We start from the raw sequence: 25,891 nt of genomic DNA, 5'->3' as shown, positions 1-25,891 counted from the left end.
TTTCAAGAGGCTCAAGCCTCCTTTCAAGAGGCTCGGAAGCCTCCTTTCAAGAGGCTCGGAAGCCTCAACAATTCTAGCTTCGGATCTTGTGTCCAGAATTGATGGATGGCATAATCCATCTCGGCGGTCGGTTGCATAAAGCTCATATTCCTATTGATAAGAAGCACCTGGTCGTACTTCTAGCCGAACATTGCCTCATCTTACTCTTTGCGAATCTTGCAAAAATAGATCGGAGTTTTATCTAAGTTACTATTACCGTCATTTCCAATATGCGTAGCCAGTTGTTATAGTAAGCTTGCCGATGTTCAAAGTCGATGATGTTGGGTCGAATGATAACGTTTGTTTTTCATTTCGTATCAAACTACTTTTCGGTACGAACAATGAAGATTTTCCGAAAGAAATTTCTCAGAATTTCATAGAGAAATTAGATAGAATTTCCCTATAGACTGCATAACAATTTCTGAAAGAGATTCAGTTGAATTTCTGTGTTTCAAACCAGCAAAATAGACAAATTGGATACTGGAATCTGGATGAAGTGAAGTACACAAAAGAAGACATCTGGTCGAAATTTCGGATTGGCACATTGAATATATACAAGTTTGCTATTAAGTTATTATAATATTTTTTCCGTTTATTGAGTTTAGTACAGCTACAATACTTTTTGATTATCCATTAGAAACATGAAACCCCTCAGCAAAATTGTTACGCAAATATTTGCGCTTACATTTTTTTTTTTAAATATTTTAATATATTTGATCGATTGATTGTCTTTATCAACGAGTCTGGGACTGGTTCATCTCGTACGTTTAATATACTCAATTAATTAGTTGGCCTTCAGATTTCATTTTATTATTTCATCCATATTATTAAGAAATCATTTAATGCCACCCACTTTTAAGGCTCCCCAAGACCTAAGCGATTTCATCGCCGCGACGGCGACAACTAGTCGCCGCGATTCTATCGTCGGGTCGCTGCAGGCAATGTTCTATTTACGCTACCATACCAACCGATACCAAGCGATAGAATCGCGTCGCGACTGTCGCATCGCGTGTGTTTGGGGGAACCTTTACGGTGGTTGGCATTGCATTTCTGAGGCCTGGAAACACAACGAGGAAGCTTAGTCTTGGTTCGCCCTCTCCTTTACCTAATTAATTTGATCCGTCATTCAAAACTGGACTTCCGAGTTCAACTTACCCGGTAACGTGGTTTAGTTTCGATCGTCCATTCGCGTCCGGGAACGGTCCACCTGCTGAAACCTATTCAAGCGAAACAAATGCAACTTCACAGCTTCGCGTGAATCTTCCTATCAGTTGTTATCATCAACCAGTTTAGCGCGTTGTCGATAAGATTTATTTCCTTCCTGCATGTATCGGCGAGGTGAGACTTCAGTGTGCGGTTTGATGCCGGTAGTAGTACGATGGAATTTACAGACGCTAAATGTCAATCCAAACATCGAAAAAATACGGCACAATCTTGAACTTGACTTGGCACCTCGGTCACCAGAAAACACAACAGTCCCATCGGAGTTATTGGACGGAAATTAGCGCGGAACGATTCACACGGATGAGCTTAGTTTTAATCGAGCCGATAGTCACTGTCTTTGAGAAATGCTAATTCTTAGGCCGTCTTTCGTCTTCAGCACCAGTTCACCGTACAAGGTTAGATTCTCCCGTCGATCAAGCGATTCGATGCGATACTTCCGCAGTAATGCCACCGCCACAGCCTTCACCTCAAGCAGACCAAACTTCTGCCCGATGCAGTTCCGCGGACCGGCACTGAACGGAATGTAGGCGTACTGGTGACGTTGCTGGGAATTTTCCGGCAGGAAGCGATCCGGATCGAACTTGTCTGGATTTGGGAAAAATCTACCGTCTCGGTGCAGCTGGTAGACTACGATAACGGCGTTGGTTCCGGCGGGGATTGTGTAGTTTCCAACGGAAACAGATTCAGTCAGTTTACGTGCTATGATCGGAATGCTGGGAAACAGTCGGAGAGCTTCTTTGATGCAGCATTCGAGATATTTCATCTCGTTCAGTTCGATCATCGTTGGCGATCGCTCGCAGTCGTGTTCCATGATGGAGTCAATTTCCTCGAAGGCTCGATCCTGTATGAGAGGATTCGATCCGAGGAGGTGGAGAAACCAGCCGATTGCGGTTGCCGTAGTATCGTGACCTCCCAGAATGAACGTATCCACTTCGTCGCGGATGTCACGATCGCTGAGCGGTTGCCCATCTTGTGTTGCTTCGAGTAATAAATCAAGGAATGCTAACTGTCGTTTTTGCCCAACTTCTGATGTATTGTCAACTTGTTTGTTGGCCATAGAGGCTGCTCTCTGCAACCTCCTCTTTTTTATAACACTGTCGGAGAACTCATGCAGTATTTTCAAACATTCAACCTGGCGTTTGAAGTATTCTGTACGCTTGTAGATGAAGTCTGGATGCAGCCAGATTTTCTGCAAGCGCTCCAACATGATATGTCCGATTCTAAAATAGTAAATATTAGTAGAGGTAAATATTCAAGAATTTGAAACATGTAGAGACAACCTTTCACAAAACTTACTCTTCGTGCGCCTTGACGTATTCCGACCCGAACTGCTCTTGAGCATAAATGGGGCATCCCATTGCAGTTTCGCATAAAATATCCAGTGAGCACAGCGTGGCATATCTGGTACAATCGAATCCGTTCTCGTTTCTCAGCTCTTTCCCCATCACGCGCACCATTGTTTGCGCTTGCCGGTTAAACACCTCCAAGAAGTCCGATAGCATCTTATAGTTGAACGTTGGATTGAGAGCCTTTCGACGTTTGTGCCACCGAGAGCCAGGACAGGTGAGCAATCCGTCGCCAAGCCACGGCCGTAGAAACTCGTAGTCTCGTCCCTTTTCGACGTTGATGCTGCCAGCAAGGATGCGTTCAACAGCCTCGGCTTTCGAGATCAGTACGTACGGCATCCGGCCGTTCCATATGCGGCACATGCCCTGCTTGCGACCGTAGATTTTGCGTGCTGTGAGCATTCGGTTGAACATGTCTGTGTTTTTTGTGGAACAGAATGAAAATTTGTTAATAGAGTTAGGTTTTCTAAGATTTTCACAAAACTGCAAGATTAATATAATAAATTTCTAGCCTAAAACACGTGTGATGCTCAACTGATACCCGGGAAAAAGTCATGCACAGAAGAGCAAAACATGATATGGACTTATGGGGCTGATTTATTGATACTGGACTTGATTGATATAAGAGATAAAAGAACAAGCAACAATATCGCAAATTTGCACCGAAATATCATTTGAATAAAAAATTTCTGATTTTGTTCTTTTATTTTTCATTCTCTTCTAATTACTCATGAATGAGCTTTGTTCATAGGAGGTTGTTTCATATGACAGTGTGTAGATAGTAGGGAATAGAGATCCGTATTGCTGTTGTCATAAAAATTGACTTTAACTGAATCTGTGTATTTGCTTACCTACACACACAATATACGGGGAAGGGCCGTATAACTGCATACCGTTCGGCCGAAAGTCATTCGGCCGAAGGCCACCAAGTCGAAAGTTGTTTTGTCGAATATGCCTTTTGCCCGAACAGTCATTTGGCCGAAATTGAACATTTGGCTGAATAGGTCATTTGAAAAGTGAGAAATGAGGTGTGAAAAATAAGACGTATCACTTCTCTCTACTCATTTCTCACTTCTCACTGTGAAAAGTGAATAGTACGAAGTGAAAAGTGAGACGTCTCTCTACTCATTTCTCACTTATCATTTTTCACAGTGACAAGTGAGAAATGAACAGTGAGAAGTGTGACGTTGCTCAATGCTCACTGTAAAAAGTTAGAAGTGAGAAGTAAGCAGTGAGCCTTCTCACTTTTTTTCACAGTGAGAGTCCCTCCTTAGCCGTGCGGTAAGACGCGCTGCTGCCAGATTGGCTTTATATTTCACCCGCAGTGAATTCCGCGCACCCAAGCGCGCGCTTCATTCCCTACGGACGAAAGATTCCTGGCAGTCGCCAACCGGCCAGACGCGGATGATCCGTCACCATATCGGTCCGAGGAGACCGGGGACCGCTAAGTGGACGGAGTCTACCAGCCGGTCCGTCAAGCTACCGGCAATCTAGTGACCCCGTCGGCAAACCGACATCGCGATTCACCGACACGCTTCATTGAGAAGCAATCGCCAAGCGTTGCCCTTGCAGGGGAGCATCGACCCCGCCCAACGGTCATCGACTGTAAGCCCCATCGATACGGTGAGTTTCCCATCTTTTTTTGTACGGAGTGCGGCGTCCAAGGAGGGCGCCGCGGAGGCATCTTTTTTTTTTGTGCCAGTCTTAGACTGAAGAGCCATCTAATGTGCTAATAGATGCCGAAGCAATTTTCACGAGTCGCAATCCGCTGACGACCGCTTAGGTCCGCCATCACGACCCGTGAAACATGCGTGCGTGAGCCATTTTCGCCCCCACATAAATTCCCACCAAATACCCGGAGCGCAGAATGACGAGAAACTGAACTTACGATAATCCGTGAAGTCACGTTAAAATATAAAGCACAGAGCACATGAGAGTGAGAATAGAGTAGAAATAGACAGGAAAGAGAAAACCGCACACAAGCTAGGGAGTAAGAAGTTATAAACGAACACAAACACTAAAACGAACAGAACACAAACTCCGAGCAAACATGTGTCCCTGTTAGTATTAAGGCAATAAGTATGTTTCAGTTGTTAGTAAATAAAATGTTTCAATGTGTCTCCCTAGCCAATTAGTTAATTGATTGTGTTTAACGTTACAACGTGATATTGTTTGTTAGTTTCGAGTCCCGTCCTCTTTGCGAGTTTGACTGTGGTCTATTATGTTGCTCCCAACTCATTGATGGTTGTTGGTGAGAGGAGAGAGTCCGCTGATCATGAGAGCGGCACTAAAGCTTAGAGTACATTAGGTTCTGGTGGGCTCTCACCGATTATTTGAGTGTATGATGCGGCTGTAAACTATGGATGTGAAGATAGGGTGGACCCAATTTGGCACTTATCGTTGTTGCTGGCTAGACCGATACATAAATCCTTATCGGAAAAATTTAAATGGACTTGGGAGAGTGTCATCCGGGCAAATTAAATTGGGCCGTGGTCTCCCTTGTGAAGTGGCGCTTAAGCCACGTGGTTTTGATACGGATCGCTCAGTGCCGGCTACAGCGTGAAGTGAGTACACACTCAGTTTTTATTTCTGCAGTTCGGAAAAAATCCGCACAGCCGTGTGCCCAGCAAAATAAAAACTGATATTACGGCAAAAAAGACGTTTTTTAGCTGTTTTCGGCAAATTATTTGCTCTTGCCTCTTGCGCTTTTTGTGTCACAAAGGAGTTCCAAGTACGACGCGTTGTGCATAAGTCAGACCTTTAGTAAGTCACATCACAGTTGTTGTTACTCACTGAGAAACAAGAGGTGTTGCTTGGGTAGGTCGAAAGTCATTTGGCCTAAAAAAGCTCTTTTGGCCGAAAGCGTCGTTTGGCCAAAAGGGTCATTTGGTTGAAATTGTCATTAGGCTGGAAGGGTCGTTTGACCAAATGGGTCGTTTGGCCGAATAGGCCATTTAGCCGAATGGGTCATCTTGGCGAAAGGGTCATTTGGTCGAAAGGTTCATTAGGCAGAAAGTGCCATTTAGCTGAAAGGGTCGTTTGTCCGAAAGGGTCATTAGGCCGAAATGGTCATATGGTTCCTTATTTCTCACTTCTCACTGTGAAAAGTGAGTAGTGCGAAGTGGTTAGTGAGACGTCTTACTACTTATTTCGCGCTTCTCACTTTTTACAGTGAGAAGAAAGACGTCTCTTCTCACTCCTAATTTCTCACATTTAGTCAAATGACCTATTCGGCCAAATGTCTTATTCGGCCAAATGACCTATTCGGCCAAATGACCTATTCGGCCAAATGGCCCTTTCGGTCAAACGACCCTTTCGGCCTAATGACCCTTTCGGCCAAATGACCCTTTCGGCCAAATGATCCTTTCGGCCTAATGACCCTTTCGACCAAATGACACGTTCGGCCTAATGACACTTTCGGTCAAATGACCCTTTCGGCCAGATGACCCATTCGGCCAAACGACCCTTTCGGCCGAACGACCCCTTCGGCCAAAAAAACCCTTTCGGCCAAATAACCCTTTCGGTTAAATGATCCTTTCGGCCAAATGACCTATTTGGCCAAACGACGCTTTCGGCCAAACGATCCTTTCGGCCAAATGACCCATTTGGCCAAATGACCTGTCCGGCCTATTGACCCTTTCGGCTAAATGACCCTTTCGGTCAAATGACCCATTCGGCCAAACAACCCTTTCGGCCAGATAGGTTTCGGCCTAGTGCATTCGGCCAAATGGCTTTCAGCCGAATGGGTTTCGGCCAAGTGACCATTCCCCTCTCGATATTGCCACTCCATATCTAGATAAGGAGAGGGCGAGGAATGGAAATTGGTACTCGACCGAAAAAAATTAGTTGCTATAAAAAACGACAATAAAACAAATGTTATTTCTAATTGTTGATGTTTTTGTTATTGCGCGAAGGTCACTATTTGCGTTGCATAAGATTAGCGGGAGAGTGAAATAGACAACTAGTGGCACGCAGCGCTGATCTGCGCCACCTTAGTAAAGTCTAGCTCATTGGTCTAGTAGCCTTAAAATTTAAATATATTGACATAAAGAGAATGAATCCTGAACAAAATATTATTATAGAACACATCGAGATAGGAAGATATCGAGATAAGAAGCTTATCGAGATGTCGAGATGTAGAAAGCAAAAGTGTATGTAGTTTGAAGGACCGAGAAAACCAGGTTAGGGACAAAAGGTCGAAATGATAAAAGGTCGAAGGACAATACGTCGAAAGACAAAAGGGCGAATGGATAAATGGTCGGAAAGGACAAAACGCCGAACGGGACAAAAGGTCGAAAGGACAAAACGTCGAACGATACAAAAGGTCGAAAGAAACAACATCAAATACACGGTATTTGGTATTTCCAATGAACGCGTCTGCGTGGCTGCGGCGAAGTGTCATTTAGAAAATCTAGATATCCATCTATTATTTGCACTCATTGAATGATTTTATTTAATTGTTAAAAACAGTGAAAAATAAAAGAGCTATTTGTTTGCCAACTGTGTAGGACATTTCTGTCTCGCGCAATACAAGTTTTATTCATTTCTTGAATCAACAATCTTTTTTTATCTCTAAAAAAACCATCCAGATATTCATGATATTGTTTCTTCTTTGAAAATTGCTCATTCTTCAACTTTGATTAATAGATGCATGTGTTATGTCTGCTTGTAGTTAAATGCATTTCACAAATTCCTTTGGAATTCACTCAACTTGTAATCAACTTATTCTTGATCGACCTTTTGTCCTCTTCGACCTTTTGTCCTCTTCGACCTTTTGTCCCTTTCGACCTTTTGTCCTTTTCGACCTTCTGTGTCTTTCGACCTTTTGTCCTTTCGACCTTCTGACCCTTTCGACGTTTTGTCCTTCCGACCTTTTGTCCCTTCGACCTTTTGTATTTCGACCTTTTGTCCTTTGGACCTTTTGTCTTTCGACCTTTTGTCATAGAAACGAGAAAACCGTCGACATGATCGACAAATCGAGATGACTGTAATATTATATTAGAAACTGGCTTAGGACCAGTACTGGAAAATGTCGTGATCGTCATAAGACAGAGAGCTAAGCGCCTTCTTCCATTTCAGGCGACCAAATGAAAGAATCGAGTGTTCTTTGATAAATTTCGCATGAAAGGAAGTCGTGCTTTATTTTAAAATTAACATTTTAATTAACAAATCAATTTTATAGATATATGCGAAGTGACTAGTCGATAAATTATTCATATTCTCTTAATTCACCAAGTTGAAAATGGTAATAAAACAAAGGTAAAGCAGATATTGCCGACTCTCATGCCCTGTCATGGATCAATATTTTTTGAGATTTTTGTAGCATGCCATTCATCCTTCACGTTTCTAAAGATATTGAAAGGAGCAGATATGTAAAAATCGCGTGACATCTTTTATTGAAAATGAGAAATTGCAGTACTGCTTAGGGGTAGTTCACTAATTACGTAAGCACTTATGGGGGTCTGGGTCTGTTATTTTCTTACGCTCCATATAAATAAAAATTGATTTATATGGGAAAAATCTTACATGGGGGGAGGGGGGGCTGAAAAGCCCATAAAAATTGCTTACGTAATTAGTGTAGTTATGTAGTTATAATTAGACAAAAATTTAGTTTGTGGCTTTGGCATATAATTTTGGCAAATAGGCAAGCATTTAAACGGATTAACACGAGTGGTACAATTTTCAATAAGTCCGTCCAGCTATTTTTCTTCGCCGACGACATAGATATTATGGCACGTAACTTTGAGAAGATGGAGGAAGCCTACATCAGACTGAAGAGGGAAGCTAACCGGATCAACAGGCTCACTGGTGACTGCCGAAAATGATACCAGCAGAGAAATTCGGAGACGCATGGTGGCTGGAGATCGTACGTACTTTGGACTCCGCAAGACGCTCCAATCGAATAGATTAGAAATAGCTGCCGTAGCAAATCGACAATCTACAAAACGCTCATTAGACCGGTAGTCCTCTACGGACACGAGATCTGGACGATGTTCGTGGAGAACCAACGCGCACTTGGAGTTTTCGAAAGGAAAGTGCTGCGTACCATCTATGGTGGGGTGCAGATGGCGGACGGTACGTGGAGGAGGCGAATGAACCACGAGTTGCATGAGCTTCTGGGAGAACTATTCATCGTTCAAACCGCGAAAATCGGACGACTGCGGTAGGCCGGGCTCGTAGCCAGAATGTCGGACAGTAACCCGGGTAAAATAGTTCTCGACAACGATCCGACGAGCACAAGAAGGCGAGGTGCGCAGCGGGCATTGATCAGATTGAAGATGATTTGCAGACCATCCGTAGACTGTGTAGTTGGCGACGTGTAGCCATGGACCGACGTGTAGCCGAATGGAGAAGACTCTTATATACCGCACAGGCTACTTCGGCTTTAGTCTGAATGAATAATAATAATAATAATTAAAGGCTTTAAACACAAACAACATCGATAGGTGTGGCTATCACTTTTGATCAAATCTATGATAAGTTTGTGCTAAAATAAAATAGCAAATCATTCCGCGTGGTATCTATTTCAGCGTGTGCTTAATATGTTCACAAATACACGCTTTTTAGAAGTAGGTAATATTATTTTCCGAATTCATTTTCTTCAATTTATATAAATATTTAATATATTCGCTCTTCTTGGTGATGATGACGTGTATGAAGCGGTTATCAGAAAATCAATTATTTTACCTTTCATTCGAAAACCTATTCCCGAGCCCGTCCCCTGCATCATGCGAATAGCTTCAACATGCTTGCCAGCAAGTATTCAGAGGGTAAAATTATTGTAACAGATTGCAACAAACGTTTTGTCGCTTTTTGACCGTTGACTACCATCCCCTATGGATTTTACTTTGTTGAATTGGAAACGAGCCTAGTTTGTTGCGTGCAAGCTTGTGCGTTACATCTTTCTTTCCTAATAGGGTAAGAAGGGTATTTGAGGCCACTCACATTAATTATTTGAAACACTTTACGCATTATTGCATTTGATCATAATTTGTAGAGCTAACTTGTATTTAAAATTACTTAATTTTATTAATTAATTTGCCATAACTGACGTCTTTTGCACTTTTTTTTTGTGGTTATTTGGAAGTCAATTGATTAACCATAGTTAAGATGTGTCACATTTGGTACATTTGTTTCTTCTTCTTCTCCTTCAATGGCTCCTAGGATAGGATGTGACAACTCAATTGCCTTGTTGTTTTTAGTCGGTTGCTTTGACGAGGTTGTCGCCAGTGCAGCCAAAGTAATTTGGTACAAAATCATAAAAATATCATGAATCAAAACTTGATGTTTCTCTTTCTGTTCCAACCATTATTTTTGTAAGAGAAGCAAAAGACTAACAGAGAGATGTTTTCGCTAATGTAAATATGACTTTGAGTTTGAAAATGACATAAAGATAAATCGTAATGCTTAAAATCAACAGTTTTAAAGCTTTAAGCCTAGTATGCAGATCTCAAGGAAAACGCTCAAGGAAAATTTGATCTAATTACCAAAGTAATTTTCACATATGCAACCGAAAAAGTAGGCGAAAAACATGTTTTGTGATCATTCGTAATTCATTTGGCAAAACGTCATAGTGCAGGTGAGTTTTATTGACCTGGAGATTTTTTTAAATCATCTGTTGTTGCTTTTACTTCTAGATGGATTTTACCGGCAATGTTGCTGATGGTTTCTGGAAATTCGAACGTGAATGTTCGTTCGGGATGCGCTATACTTGCATTGATTCCGCATTAGTACCACCAGGATCCACAATAGCCGCAAATGACCATCCTGGGGGCCTAGTACTACCGGTACTATTCATGTAGTTTGGAATCTTTTTAGGAGCAGAGTGTATCGGATGTAATCTAAAAGCTATAAATCTTTATAAATAAATGGTTTCTCATGGCTTCCATCGGTATCTAGAAAGAAACTTATACAAACTTTGCTGTATACACAAATCGAGATTAGAGCTGAGCTATGCTCCGATTGAAATATAATTGGCGACGGTGTGATAGACAATTTTCAATTGGCGGCGGCGTCACACCATTAAAAATCGGCAGCGGAGGTGCAGCGTCGAGGATCGGTGAAAGCTAGTAGAGCGAATTTTGAATATTGTCGATTGCTTCTCGCGAAGGGGCAGTTTTCAAATCAATGATTTGTCAACTAAAGTCTCCAACCGTTTTGAGTATGAAATGGTACCAATAGTGAAGTTATTGATATTACCATAAAAGGCAATGATTTGAAAAAAATGATAAAATATCAAAATGCACACTTCTCAGTTAGTTTATCGGAAATCACCATATACTCTTTTGCAAACTTCACCATGAATTATCCAATACTTTACTCATGGAATTTCAACTAGGAAACTCCGAACAGATTTCTTCAGCAATTCACCGAATATTTTGCCAGGGATTCCTAAGAAATTATATTAGAATTTTCCTCGAAGTTTGAAAATTGCTGCAGAAATTCCTCCAGAAAAACAATTGAAAATCTCAACCGTCTAAGACGAGTTAAGTACTCTCCATTTAATTCCACCAATTATTTTCGATATCTTTGCAGATACGTATTTCGACCACAACTGTGTGGTCGTCTTCAGTGTCTCGTACTTGACTGGACTTACGAAACACGCATCTGCAAAGATATCGAAAATAATTGGTGGAATTAAATGGAGAGTACTTAACTCGTCTTAGACGGTTGAATACATTCCACTAAAAGAGCTTTATATATTTTTCTGAATTGAAAATCTTTTGGTCATCAAGATAATTTCAAAATATTTAATCCCTCTTCTAGGATTTTTTTCGGAATTTTATCCAAGAATTCCTCCGAAATAGTTTTATAAAATTCCAGGAAACAATTCGTAGGTTCCCCCATGATCGCTCCGAAAGTTCCTTAGAGAGTTCCCCCATGAGCTCTATTGAAAATTCACCCAGAAAATTCCCTGATAAATTTCTTAGCAACTTCAGTAGTTCCTCAGGAAAATTCTACAAAAGTTCTTTCGAGAATTCCACCAAGAAACTCCAAAACCAGAATTCCTCAGAAGATACTAGGGATTGTCCCAGAAATGTCATGTAGAATACCGTCGGATGTCTCCCGGGTAGTTTTTATGAAGTAGTCCTGTGCGTTGATAGTCTGCGTAAGCATATTACGCATTAAAAATTCTCCGGGAGCTCTCCCAAAAAATCATCCAGGAATTACTTCATAAGATCCTACATGAAATTTTCTGAAATTTATTATTAAATATCAATAATTATAATAAGTTCAATATATAATCAAAGGATAATATAAGTAATCACTCCGGAAGTTTTATCAGGAATTGCTTCAGAAGTTTCTTTCGGCATTCCTCCGGAAGTTCTATCAGGAATTCGTCCAGAAGTTCAATCAGTAATTCATCCGGAAGCAAATTATGGAAATCCTCCGAAAGTTCTTTCAAGAATGTCTACGAAAATTCCTTCGAAAATTCCTCCAGAAGTTCCTTTAGGAATTCCTCCAGAAGATCTATCAGAGCTACCTCCGGAAGTTCTTTGAGAGATTTCTCCGAAAGCTCCCGAAGATATTCCTCCGAAAGTTCATTCAGGAATTCCACCAATAATTCTCCCATAAATTCTACCATGAGTTCCATCAGGTATTTCTCTGAAAGTTCCTTCAACAATACCTACGGAAGTACAGGAATACTTCTGGAAGTTCCACCGGAAATTCTATGGAAGTTCCTTAAGATATTCCTCCTGAATTCTATGAATTTTCTATCACGAATTCCCCCGGAAGTTGCCTAAGAAATTCCTACAGAAGCTGCTTCAAGAATTCCTGTAGAAGTTCCTTCGGGAATTCCAACGAAAGTTGCTTCAGGAATTCCCCGGCAGTTGCTTCATGAATTCCTCAAGAAGTTCCTTCAGGAATTTATCTGAAAATTCCAGCAACAATACCTATGGAAGTACTTACAGGAATTCCTTCGGAAATTATTTCAGAAACTCGTTGGCAGTTCCTGCAAAAAACCTCCAGAAGTTCTTCCAGGAATTCCTCTACCACGAATTCCTCCGGAAATTGCCTAAAAAAATCCGGAAGTTCTTTAGGGATTCCATCAATAGTTCCGCCTTGAAATTCTCCACAAATTTCTTCAGCTTTGCCTCTGGAAGTTCCTTCAACAATACCTACGCCAGTTCTTACAGGAATTTATCCGGAAATTCATTCATAAATTTCTAAGGAAGCTCCTTCGGAAGTTCTTCCAGGAACTCCTCCGGAAATAGCTTCAAGGATTCCTCCAGAAGTTGCCTAAGAAATTCTTCCGGAGGTTCTTCCAGGAATTCCATCAATAGTTCCTCCATGAATTTCTCCATAAGTTCCTTCAGCAATTTCTCTGGAAGTTCCTTCAACAATACCTACGGAAGTTCTAACAGGAATTTCTCCGCAAGCTCCACCAGAAATTCTTTCAGAAATTCCTAGGGAAGCTCCTTCAGAATTTCCTCCTGTAGTTCTTCTAGGAATTTCTCTGGAAGTTCCTTCAGAAATTCCTGCAGAAACTCCTTCAGGAATTCCTACGGAAGTTGCTTCTGAAATTTCCCCGGCAGTTCCTTCAGAAATTCCTTGGAAAATTCCCCCAGTAATTTTTCTTGAAGCTCCTCCAGAAGTTCATCCAAGGTTTTCTCCAGGAAATCCTCAGCAAGTTTCTCCAGGAATGTCTTGTGAAGTCCCTGCAGGAATTCCTTCAGATTTTTTTTTAATAACTTCAGAAATTTCTTCGGTTTGGCTTCCTTCAGGAATGCTTCCGGCAGCTCCCTGGGGAATTCCCTAGAAGTGTCTGCAGGAGTTTCTCCCGTAGATAGACTAGGAATTCTTTTCGAAGTTCTTGCAGGATTCTACAGCTGCCTTGAAAGCAAAGGCGTAGGATTACCAATCCAAAGTTGAAAAGCAGGCCAAGTTCCAGTTTGAATGTAGTGCCATTGAAGAAGAAGACAGGAATTCTACCTTAAACTCCTTCAGGAATTCCTCTGAAATTTGCTCAAGGAATTGCTCGGGAAGTTTCTTCAAGTGATCTATGGGAAGTTTTTTCTGGAATTTGTATGGAAATTCCTTCCGGAATTCTCCCAGAAGTTCCTTTAGGAATTCCTCCGAAGTTCCATGAGGAACTTATTCGATGGGTGTATGGGAATTCTTTCGGAAAATCTCTCTTGAATACCTCGGGAAATACCTCCGTGATAATCAGCAGGAATTCTACCAGAAATTTTTCCAGGAATTCCAGAAGTTTCACTAAGAGCCCAACAAACAATTTTGGCTGAATAAGCTGGTTTACTAGCTGAAGAAAGATATTTTTGGTTGAATAAGTGCTCTATTAGCTTCCGATGTTTGCTGGGAGTTCCTCGAGAAGTTCATCCAGGAATTCTTCCGGATGTTACTCTAAGAGTTCCTAAGGAAGAACCTGCAGCAATTCATTCAGGAATTTCTTATGAAGTTCCTGCAATAAATCCTTCAAGAACTTCCCAAGCAATTCGTGGAGCCGATTTTCAAGTAGTTCCTGGAGGAGCAATTCTTGGAGAAACATCTGGGGAAATTCCTGGAAGAATTTAAGTAGACTCTTCCGGGGGTTCGTGGAGCAGCTTACGGAAGACCTTCTGGAGGAACTTTCCGAGGCATTTTTGGAGGAATTTCCCAGGAAGAACTCCAGGTAGAGTTTAAAGAAAAAATCATACAGGTACTTACGGATGAATTTCTCGAGGAATTCCAGAGAGATACTTTTTGAAGAAATTCTCCATGGAACTTTGGAGGAATTCCTAAAACGATTTCTGGAAGAATTCCTGAAAGAACTTCTCAAAGAACATTTGAAGGAACTTCCTGAGCAAATTCTGGAGCAACTTTCCGAGGATTTCTTCGAGGATCTCCCAGAAGAATTCCTGTAAGAGCTTCCCAATTAACTTCTGGTCTATCTCCGGGAGGAACTCCTGCAGAAACTTCTGCTCGAACTTCTAGGGAATGCCTGAGTGAACTTACGGTAGCATTAATAAAGGACCTACTGAAGGAATTCAGAAATTTAGGGAGGAACTTCCGGAAGAGCTTCCAGAGGAGAGACTTCCGGAGGAACTCCTGTAGGAACTTACAGAGGAATTCCTGGAAAAACTTTGGGAGGAACTTCCGGAGGAATTCGTGGAGGAACTTCCGGAAGAATTCCTGGAGGAACTTCCGGAGGAATTCCTGGAGGAACTTCCAGAGGAATTCCTGGAGGAACTTCCGGAGGAATTCCTGGAGGAACTTCCGGAGGAATTCCTGGAGGAACTTCCGGAGGAATTCCTGGAGGAACTTCCGGAGGAATTCCTGGAGGAACTTCCGGAGGAATTCCTGGAGGAACTTCCGGAGGAATTCCTGGAGGAACTTCTGAAGGAATTGCTGGAGGAACTTCCGGAGGAATTCCTGGAGGAACTTCCGGAGGAATTCCTGGAGGAACTTCCGGAGGAATTCCTGGAGGAACTTCCGGAGGAATTCCTGGAGGAACTTCCGGAGGAATTCCTGGAGGAACTTCCGGAGGAATTCCTGGAGGAACTTCCGGAGGAATTCCTGGAGGAACTTCCGGAGGAATTCCTGGAGGAACTTCCGGAGGAATTCCTGGAGGAACTTCCGGAGGAATTCCTGGAGGAACTTCCGGAGGAATTCCTGGAGGAACCTCCGGAGGAATTCCTGGAGGAACTTCCGGAGGAATTCCTGGAGGAACTTCCGGTGGAATTCATAATGGAATTTACGAGAAAAATCCTGCATGTTCTAACGGATGAGTATCTCGAGGACTTCTTGAGAGATCTTCTGAAAATAATTACTGATCAACTTACTAGAAAAGTTCTCCTAGTACTTCAGGAAAAATTTCTCAAGGAACTTCCCAAAGAACACTTGAAGGAACTTCCAGTGCAAATCCTAAAATTACTTTCCAAGGATTTCTTGAAGATCTTCCAGAAGAGTTCCTGTAATAACTTTCGAAAAAAACTGGTCTATCTGCGGGAAAAACCCCTTAAGTAATTTCTGGGGCATTTCTGATGGAACTTCCGGGAGCATTAATGAAGGAACTCCAGAAGGAATTTCTGACGAAACTTATGGAAGATTTCTTGAAGAAACTTCCGGAAGATTTCTTGAAGCAACTTAAGGAATTTATGGAGGAACTATTGAAGGAACTTCCTGAGGAATTCCGGGTGATTTTCTAAAAACAAGTAAAATGCTTCCCAATGACAACTTGAAGGAACTTCCCGAGCAACTGCTGGAGAAACTTTCAGAGGAATTTCAGAAGGATGCTCAGGAAGAATCCCTTAGAAATGATGGAGGAATTCAATCGGAGGTATTCTTGAGGGAACTTTACAAGACATTGTTGGAACAATTCCTAGAAAAACTTTACAGAGAATTACTGGAGAAACCCTTGCGAAAACTTTTGGAGGAATCCTAGAGGGAGCTTCCCGAAAAATTGCAGGAGGAACTTACATACGAATTCCTAAAGAAATTTCTGGAAGGCACTTCCGGAGGCATTCCAGCAAAAATCTCCGGAGGAATTTCTTGAAGGAACTTCTTGAAGAATTCTTGAAGGAACGGTGGAACTCTTGTAGGAACTTCCAGAGGAATTCTTGAAGAAATTTCCGAAAGGAAAATTCGGTGGAATTCGTGAAGGAACTTCTGATAGAACTTCCGGAGGAATTCCTGAAGTATTCCTGATAGAAACTTCCGGAGGAATTCCTGAAGGAACTTCCGCGAAAAATACTGAAGGAACTTCCGGAGGAATTACTGGCAAACCTTCTGGAGGAATTCCTGATGGAACTTCCGGAGGGATGCCTGAAGGAACTTCCGGAGGAATTCGTGTACGAACTACCGGAGGAATTCCTGATATAATTGCCTTCCGGAAGAATTCTTCTAAGAACTACCGGAAAAATTAGTGAAGAACTTCCGAAGGAATTCCTGAAAGAACTTCCGGGGGAAATCTTGAAAGAACTTATGGAGAAAATCTTGAAGGAACTTCCAGAGCAATTCCTTAAGGAACTTCCAGAGAAATTCTTTAAGAAATTTCCGGAAGAATTCCTGAAGGAACTTTTGGTGGAATTCCTGGAGGAACTCCTGATAAAAATTTCGGAAGAAATTCTGAAGGAACCTCTGGAGGTATTTCTGATAGAAACTTCCTCAAAACATTACTGAAAGAACTTTCAAAGGTATTCCTACAGGAACTACCGGAAAAATTCTTGAAAAAACTTCTGAAGGAATGGCTGAAGGAACTTCCGGAGCAATTCCTGAGGGAAATTTTGAAGGAATTAATTAAAGTTTCATAAAATTCCTGAAGGAACTTCTGCATTCCGGAGAAATTTCTGAAAAAACTTCCGAAGGAATTTCTGAAGGAACTGAGGAATTAGTGAAGACCTTCGTGAAGAACTTCCGGAGGAATTCGTGAAGGAACTTCCGGAGAAATTTGCGAAGGAACTTCCGGAGCAATTCATGTAAAAACTTCCAGAGGAATTCAGAAGGATTCTCCCAAAAAATTGCTTGAGGATCTTTCATAGGAATTCGTGAAGGAACTTCTGGAAAGGACTTCCTTAGGCATTCCATCAGAAATTTCCGGAGGAATCCCTGAAGGAACTTCTTGAGAAATTTTTGAAAGAACTTATGGAGGAATTCTTGAAGGAATATTCCGAGGAATTCCTGAAGGAACTTTCGGTGGAACTCCTGGAGGAGAACCTGATAGAAATTCCGGAGGAAATCCTGAAGGAAATTCTGGAGGTGTTCCTGATGGAAACTTTTGGACTAATTCCTGAAGGAACTTCCGCAAACAATACTGAAGGAACTTTCGGAGGAATTCCTGTAGGAACTTCCGGAAGAATTCCTAGAAAAACTTCTGGAGAAATTCATTATGGATTTTCCGGATGAATGCCTGAGGGACCTTCCGGAGGAATTCGTGTAAGAACTACCCGAAGAATTCCTAAAGAAATTTCCGGAGGAATACCTGAAGGATCTTCCGAATGACCTCCTATTCCTGAAGAAACTTTCAGAAAAATTCCTGAAGGATCTTCCGGAAGAATTTTTGTAAGAACTTCCGGAAGAATTAGTGAAGAACTTCCAGAGGAATTTCAGAAGAATTTCTGAAAGAATTTCTGGAGAATTTCCTGACGGAACTTTCGAGGAATTCCTGAAGAAACTTCCAGAAGAATTCCTGAAGGAATTTCCGGAGAAAATCCTGACTGCAGGAGGAATTCCTGTCAGAACTTTCGAAGAAATTCTTGTAAGAACTTGAGGAGGAATTTCTGGAGGAATGCCTGTAGGAACTTCCGGAGAAATTTCTGAATGAACTTCCGGAGGAATTTCTGAATGAACTTCCTTATGAATTTCTGAAAAAGCTTCTGAAAGGAGCTTCCGGAGAAAATACTCCAAAAACCTCCAGAAATTTCCACTAAATTAACTTCGAGAATTCTTTCACAAATTTCCTCGGAAATTTCTTCAAAAATTCTTTCGGATATTCGTTTTGATTTTCCTCATACATTTTCTCAAGGTTATCTCTAGAAACTGATACGGCAAATTTTTTTTCAGGACGAATTCACGATGGTGTGTATGTTGGAATATCAAAAGAAGTTATAGAAACAAGAACGGATGGCTAAGAGTTTGATAAAATAAACTGATAATATCTGTTGAAAAACAGCTGAGATCATTCGAAAATTTAGTAGTTACGGTTTTCTAAACCAATGAACCATAGTGTTAATAACAAAAATTATAGTTCATTTATTTAATATCAAGAATCATGAAAGATGTGTGACAAATCAATTTGACGAAGTACTAAAAAACCTACTGTATGTATACCCCTTTGTTTAATAACCTTAATCCCATGAACATATATTGACTTATAAACAAACTTACATACACTTGAGCCACTAGCAAGAACTTAAAAAGCATGTAGAAATGAGGCATTATTAATTTATTCAAAAAAATATTCTATTTTTTATGTGCCTACATTCGATGAAAATGCTCCGATCTATTCTCTACTCAAGCATAGCAAGTTACTTTACGTTGGGCCAATAGCACGAATATGGATTTCTAACGAATACAATGCCTAAAAGGAAAACTCCATTAATATTCCAAACGGTATTTGATGAGTGTTTCGTTTTTATTTGTATTAATATTTATTATTTCTACTTGTTATACTTGAAACAAAATACCTAGATCACATTGAATGGTTCTTAGCTTCCTGCCAAGTAGTCAATCCTGACGGGAACTAGTCGATTCCTAGCAGGGAGGGACTGGAACAATCGCATTAGAAGCTCCGGTACGTGCAATTGCAAATCCCTCATCTTCATCGAATCGAAAGCACATTTGCCGATGTACTGAAGGAATGCGGATTCAACAAGGTATCGCTGCCGGATGTGTGTTGGAGGCAAACATTGGGACGAGCGCGTAAAGGTAATCGTACCATTTATTAGAACTGCGACAACACACGAGCTGGAAACAATTTTCATTAGTTATAACCTATATGCAGAGATACTATGGAAGCACTGACAATGATAACTTATTATATACGCAGCTCAAAACGCGAGTAAGGCAGCTGCTCGAGCTATGCCATCAAAAGCATCATGATCAGAACGTTTAACTAGGCCAGCGGAGTTCAAGCCGACTGTTGGAAAGCTCAACTCTCTTTGATAGACAAATGAGAACGCCCTAATTCACTTTGTCGCTTCAAGAACATGGCCATTTGCAGCAGCTACTTCCATCATGGCCTTCCGTTTCGCTACACTTGAAGCTCACCACAGTCGGACCTGAAACAAATTGCAAACAAAAAACAAACAGAATGTAGAAAACCTAACTAAACGTCATTTTACTTGCGGAATAATGCATCAGTGCATTATTCCGCAAGGAAAGACGTCAGTCTGTGTTTTCTTTACTTCAATACGCCTACTATTAGCTAATCATTCGTTTTCCTTGGCAGCTCCGTACTGCTCAAGAAATGTCAGCAGCAGATTCATTCCTTGACCGCTACTTGCCCTATCTTTTTGTACAGTACTTTAGAAGTCCATACCACCCTTTACAACCCTTGAGAATAAGTAATATGGCGTTTGCAAATCAATATTTTTTTATTTTTTACCAAAAAACTGAAGTTCAAACATTTACGTATTTTGCATGATATCAACTTTATAAACCTGCAACACGGCCAAACTAACAACATGCTGCCCTACGAAAAACGCGCCGTCACCAATCGAAGTAATCGATTGTAATTTTCAACCAATCAGCAACCGGTATGATTGTGACAGCAAATCGGTACATTTTTTACTGACTACTTGGCACATCCTTAGCTCAGCCATCAAACTACGTGTATTAACATTGCAGCGGAGTTATGTCTTAGCTCATTTGACAGGAGCGATCGCCCGCAAAAGCGAATAACCGTTAAAAAGTGTGAGACAATCAGAGAGCGCCAATGACACGTCGGTTCGTCGGTGCTAGTATACTATTAGCATTTCCTCAGTTGTTAATTGAAAGCTTTTCGTTGCCCGTCAGATTTGTGACATAAAAAGAAGTGAACAAAAGGGAGGGAATGTGCATGGGAGAACAAATGGGAAAGTTCGGAAAAGGTCTCTTGAAGAGGGCATACAGCGCATAAGCGTACAAGACCTTATAGCTCCTTACCACAACGGGTTATGAACAACAAGATACCCTGAAGGTTCAGGGTAGGTGGAGTCAATTTCACTAAGTGTTTACTATAGATAGTGGAATATATAGATGAGCGAAGATAAATCCTCTGTCTCCAAACGAACTGTCAAACGTGTCTCCAAACGAGCATGACGTCCCGATTTCAATGGAAATATTCAGGGCTGTGACGTCATATGCGCGTGTGCACGGTCAAAAAAATCGACTCAGCCATGCTTTTGCTCATCTATAGATTCTACTATCTATAGTGTTTACCAAATATTTAAGAACACAATCGCGCATAGACTAGGCAGTTACTTATCAGATGATAAGAAGTTCCATGATCGGATTGACAACTATTACAAACAGATAATTCAACGCGTAATCTGCAATGTGATAGTTCAGTGACCTGTCAAGGCCTTGAATAGGACACTGCAACTCTGTTTAGACATATTAGCTAAATAGCTTGCTACTACCAGAGATGGCTCCCGGATGTACAATTTTGTTTGATGACATGAATCCAGACTACTCCAATGCCATTTGTGCTAAGTGACATCCCAAGAGTTGATCAAAAGCTTCACCCAACACTTGGATATTGGAATAGCTGGCTCAGGACCAATAAAGTCATGTGATGCTCCATTACGAGCTAACTCATCAGCCAATTCGTTTCCAGCTATGGAAGTTCCTCAATTTGAGTTCGACATGCGATTACTAACTTCGACCTTGAGTTGGCCGAGGCGAGAGCTTTAACAGCTGCTTGGCTATCCGAACAGAAGTATAAGTTTACGATGACGACGTGGGAGGCTATTTACCTACGAATGCGTCCTCCGAACAAGAGCTCACCGAGAATCTCATCTCTTCTGGTCAATGGTAGATCTGGCATTTGTAAGTAACGTCAATGAAACTGAAGTAGTTGAAGCGCCATCCACGATGTTGAGACCAGACCTCCATCATAAACCGTTTGTTATACGTTTAGACATACAGCGTACTTTGAATCGTTCTCGAAGTATCACCTCCAATCAAGAATTAGATTTCATTGACGCTGTAAAGTCGGAGTTTGCCTCACTCGATTTGCAAAATCGTTGGTGGAACCGATGTGAATATGGCTATCTCAGCGTTCTACAGTACTGTTTATGATACGGTCAGAAGGCATACTACTATCCGTAGATGTTCCACGCGTCGGACATTCAAGCAACCTTGGTGGAACGCAGACTTACAACACATGCGTAACGTTCTCCGCAAGGCACGACGACGGTATTTCAAAAACCGGAATTTTGAGAATAGAACGTTTCTTCAACGCATCGAAGCAGAGTATGGCGAATTTGTTAACACTACTTTCCGTAACTACATTTTTCGTGTCCAAGAGGAAGTTAAGTCGAACCCATCATCGTTTTGGCGGTTCATTAACAGCAGGAAGAACTCACAGCAGGTTCCTTCGGAAATGTCATTTGGCGACGTTACTTCCAGCGGCACCTCTGAAGCAGCTGAACTTTTTGCCAGTTTCTTCAAATCTGTGCCACATCTCCTCCAACCTCAGCCCGCGCTATAGAATCTCTGCAATCGTACAACGTCAATCTCCAACGCACGATATTCTCTACTGCAGAAATAGCAAGCGCCTTGAGCTCTATTGATCCATCAAAGTTCCCTGGTCCAGATAAACTGTCGCCAAGCTTTATTCATAACTGCTCCCTTCGATGTGCTGGGAATTCCAGTTTGTCTTCTGTTCAACTTGCTATAACGCAGGGCATCTTCCCAGATGCATGGAAGCTATCCGCAGGTACTCCAATACACAAAACGGCTAGGATTCATAAAGTTGAAAATTACCGTCCCTTATCAATATTATGCTGTCTGGCGAAGACGTTCGAGCTCCTTATCCATGAAAGGCTGTATCCGGCTGCCGTCCCTATCATTTCTGAATATCAGCATGGATTCGTAAAAAACGTTCAACAGTGACGAATCTCATGACATACACCAGCATGTTGAACTCAAGCCTAGAAAAACGATGTCAAGTGGACAGAATCTACATAGATTTTTCGAAAGCATTCGATATAGTACCGCACACTTTGTTGCTTAGGAAGCTTGACCGCCTTGGATTTCCTGATTGGATTATCGACTGGCTCTGTTCATACTTGACTGGAAGATCCGCCTTTGTCAAACTAGGTGTTGAAAAGTCAGACACATTCATGACGCCATCTAGAGTACCGCAAGGGTGCGACCACCTTGGTGCGACCGACTTCGTTCCCACCGCCTGATGTACGCTGACGATCTAAAATTTTTTTGGATAGTATCTTTGCTTGTCGACTGCTCTGCTCTACAGCATGATCTCGATACCATAGCCCATTGATGTGTGCTGAATGGCATGGATTTGAATTCAAAAAGTGCAAAATCATCAGTTTCAACAAATCAAGGACGCAAATCGATTTCAACTACTCATCAGATGGAATTTTACTGGATCGCGTCTCTTCCATCAATGATCTTGGCGTAACAATGGACACACAACTCAATTTCAGCGAGCATATATCTTTGACCACCGTCAAAGCTTTTGCAGTGCTCACTTTCATTCGTCGCAACGGCGCGTATGCTTTAAAAAGTTTGTACAACTGTCTTGTTCGCAGCGTACTTGAATATGCCGTACCAGTTTGGGCATCGTTCCATGAAGTGCAGTCAGCCCGTATCGAACGAGTTCAACGTAGTTTTGTCCGGTTCGCCCTCAGGAGGTTGCCCTGGACCAATCATTTGCGATTACCGCAGTACGAGGATCGTTGTCAACTAATACACTTGGAACTGCCAATGACGTGTATATTTGCAGAGGATGTTCGCCTTTGACCTGCTAAGCCGCCGGCTGGACTGTGAGGAGCTACTACAAAATTTGTGTCCCAATTAACCATACATAAGTGGTCCCAATTAACCATAAGTGGTGTAGAACTACGGTTTACAGGATTCTCTTCCATAAAACCGAGTTCCCATAATCGGTAAGTACTAGAAAATGCTCCTTGATTGAGATGTATGTGTAGTGGGGCCACGTCGAAGAGAACTTCGAAAACAGCCGTGGCAGTTGAAGAGAGTGTATCAGTCATTACCATTAGGCACGTCCTTTGAAGATGGTCTAATTTAGACTGAATTGTTCTCACTTCCCCTTTTGCCACCACACAAGACACTCATAAGCCAAAATTGGTCGCACAACTGTTGTGTAAATCCATTTGATATATTTGGGTTTAAGACCCCAAGTTTTACCGAAGGTTCGTCAGCATTGGCCGAAAGCCATACACGCCTGATTCTGAACTCAATGTTAGCAGGAAAGCTTTGAATCTAAAATTAGACCAAACCCACTATCAATAGTCAGATAGTCGTCGGCAAATCCATAGGTAGGAAAACCGTCATTATTGAGTAATCTCAGTAGCGTATCTGCAACGAGATTCCCCCTTAGAGGCATCCGCATACACTTAATTTCCTAATCGCAGCTTGACGTCATGTCTAATAGAGATATCGGTTTTTAAGCATCTGGTGAAATGCACTCTCAACATCCAAACGCCATCACGAATGTGATGATCGATAATACGTTCTAAGCATTTCATAAGAAATGAGGTTAGACTGATTGGTCTAAAACTCTTTGCTTATTCATACGAAGCACGTCCTCCTTTTGGGATAAACTTTACAGTGACATCCGCCAGTATATGGGAATATATCCAGTAGCAAAACTGCATACTAAAAGCTTTTTCAAAACATGTTTGATATGCTCAAAACCTCTCTGAAGTAGAACAGGATACGTCCCAGCCTCTCCTTGAGATTTGTATCGATTCAGTACTTATGATTCTACGTGCTTGAGCCCAAGACCCATAGTTACATGAAAAGACATCAGGAACATCTGAAGATGTTATAAAGACACATCCAGGGAAGTACGTATCAAATAAGTGCTCAAACGTTAATAAGTTCAGAAGAAGTGTAGTCGCTATTTGCCTTGGGAATTTTGGCAACTTGGAAATCCTTGGATATCACAATAATTTTATTTAATCGATCGGCGTTACTCAAATTGGAAACATTTGCACAAAGCTTATTCCAGCCGGATCGCTCAGCAGACTGTAGAGTTTTCTTGTAAGCTTTTCGAGTTTCTTGGTTCTGCAATGCAGGCCTCAGCACGAACGAATCGTTCTTATTTTGAGAACCTTTCAAATTGCACAAAGGCCGTTACAAATATTTAAATTAAATTATGTTCTACTGGTAAAGGTCAATAATGAAAAATAAATATTAAAATGGAAAAAAGCAATACAACTCCTAGGATTTGTTAAATAATATTCTGAAACTCCTCAAAATTGTTCGATTTTTTTTTGTTGCCAAGCTTGGAACCACCGACTGTCGGAGGTGATATTCGGCTATTTACCCCATTTAGTGGCTTCGTTGGCAACATCCGAACGGGATGGCAACCCGAGCAAAGGCAGATAACTGAAATGATATCAAACTGATAACACGATTAGTTATCCTTATTATCATTTTGATATTTAGTTATCAATCATGTGATTAACTGATAACTGAATAATAACAAATTTTATTATCAATACAAATTTTCTTCTAAATTTCGCGTCGTTCAGAAATGGGGCTAAGCATTCTACCCTTGCCAACATACTACTTCTGTTAAATGTAGCCGGCCTATGCTATGAATATTGTGACAAGAACTGTTTCCAAACACTGAACTGAAATTTTCGTCTAAGCAGAGAGTGATTTTCCCCGTTACCCTCGATATCTATTGTTTTGTTTATTACTCTGTCAACAAAGGAATTTACACAAGAGTTGAAATTTTCTTATTTGTTTTATGCTATGCTTATTAACTTTACTTTCATTTCAGGTGTCGTTGAATAATGAAATATGTATCTGAGAACCAATCAAGCGTTGTAGTTTATTAAGTACTTAAAATGGCCTTGCAGCTCCCGGAATATATGATCCAAGGGCATGTGCTCATTCAGGAACGGTGAATAATCTTGACTAACCGCCAAGCTAACCGCAACATAATTCATCTTGGGATCCACAGTGCTTATATATATTGAGAAGCGGAAATTTTAACTGGAAATGTCGGATAATCAAGAAATTGCAACGATCTGGTCTGTTGTGGAGAAAACAATCATGCTCGCACTTTAGTCGATCTAGCAATGGGCTCAACTATTGACAGTTTAAACCTAGGTTTGGACGCAAAAGACAAACCAAAGCTAGATCATCTGAAGCCAAACCTTCAAAAGTCGATGTTGAAAGGACGGTCGACGCATGGGAATATTGAGATGTGAAATAGAAAATCCTTTGGAAGGTGTTTTGTCACAGTAACCCAAAAAATATGTTTTAACTAGTCGACCCGGCAAACGTGGCAGACATTGTAGGTTAAAATGCACGTTGTGGACTCTGTACCCATACGAATCCTAATTTTAGTTTTCCACAATTTATTCAACCTTGCTCGTGATTTTCGCATGAGCAAATATCATATAAACCCGCCGGAAACGATAAAAACATATCTGCAGAAGGAATTAAGTCATAGAACATTGACTGAACTGATAGATTTGAATTTATATAAATAAAAACTACTTGAGGTTGATTTGACTAGCGAGAGGATTCACTCATGGCCGGATTGAGGAAGAGGTGAGAGGGGGGCTTTGAGTCATGGCCCCGGGCCCTCACATAACCGTATGTACCAAAATCAACCTTTTTCGTACATTTAG

The 25,891-nt window shown here is 41.3% G+C and overlaps 1 protein-coding gene and 1 long non-coding RNA gene across 2 annotated transcripts in view; both read right to left on the bottom strand.

Annotated features, from left to right (window-relative positions):
* Positions 1 to 619: 619 nt before the first annotated feature.
* Positions 620 to 25,891, bottom strand: part of LOC134212131 (cytochrome P450 4c3-like) — a 36,594-nt gene continuing 11,322 nt past the window's right edge. Inside the window, exons 2-3 of the mRNA XM_062689720.1 lie at positions 2,560 to 3,025; positions 620 to 2,483 (exon numbers count right to left, since the gene is read on the bottom strand). Coding sequence (XP_062545704.1) covers positions 1,592 to 2,483; positions 2,560 to 3,025 — 1,358 coding nt within the window. The 3' untranslated portion in view covers positions 620 to 1,591. The remainder of the gene's footprint in view (positions 2,484 to 2,559; positions 3,026 to 25,891) is intronic.
* On the bottom strand, positions 18,532 to 19,320 carry LOC134212128 (uncharacterized). The gene is made up of 3 exons (XR_009979196.1): positions 19,072 to 19,320; positions 18,734 to 19,013; positions 18,532 to 18,627 (listed from the first exon to the last, which is right to left on the bottom strand). It is a non-coding gene; the product is annotated as an uncharacterized LOC134212128 (long non-coding RNA).

Source organism: Armigeres subalbatus, chromosome 1 (genome assembly GCF_024139115.2).
Source record: "Armigeres subalbatus isolate Guangzhou_Male chromosome 1, GZ_Asu_2, whole genome shotgun sequence".
Classification (NCBI taxonomy): domain Eukaryota; kingdom Metazoa; phylum Arthropoda; class Insecta; order Diptera; family Culicidae; genus Armigeres; species Armigeres subalbatus.
The sequence above is the reverse complement of the archived record's forward strand: the minus strand, read 5'-3'. Positions and strand labels throughout refer to the sequence as shown.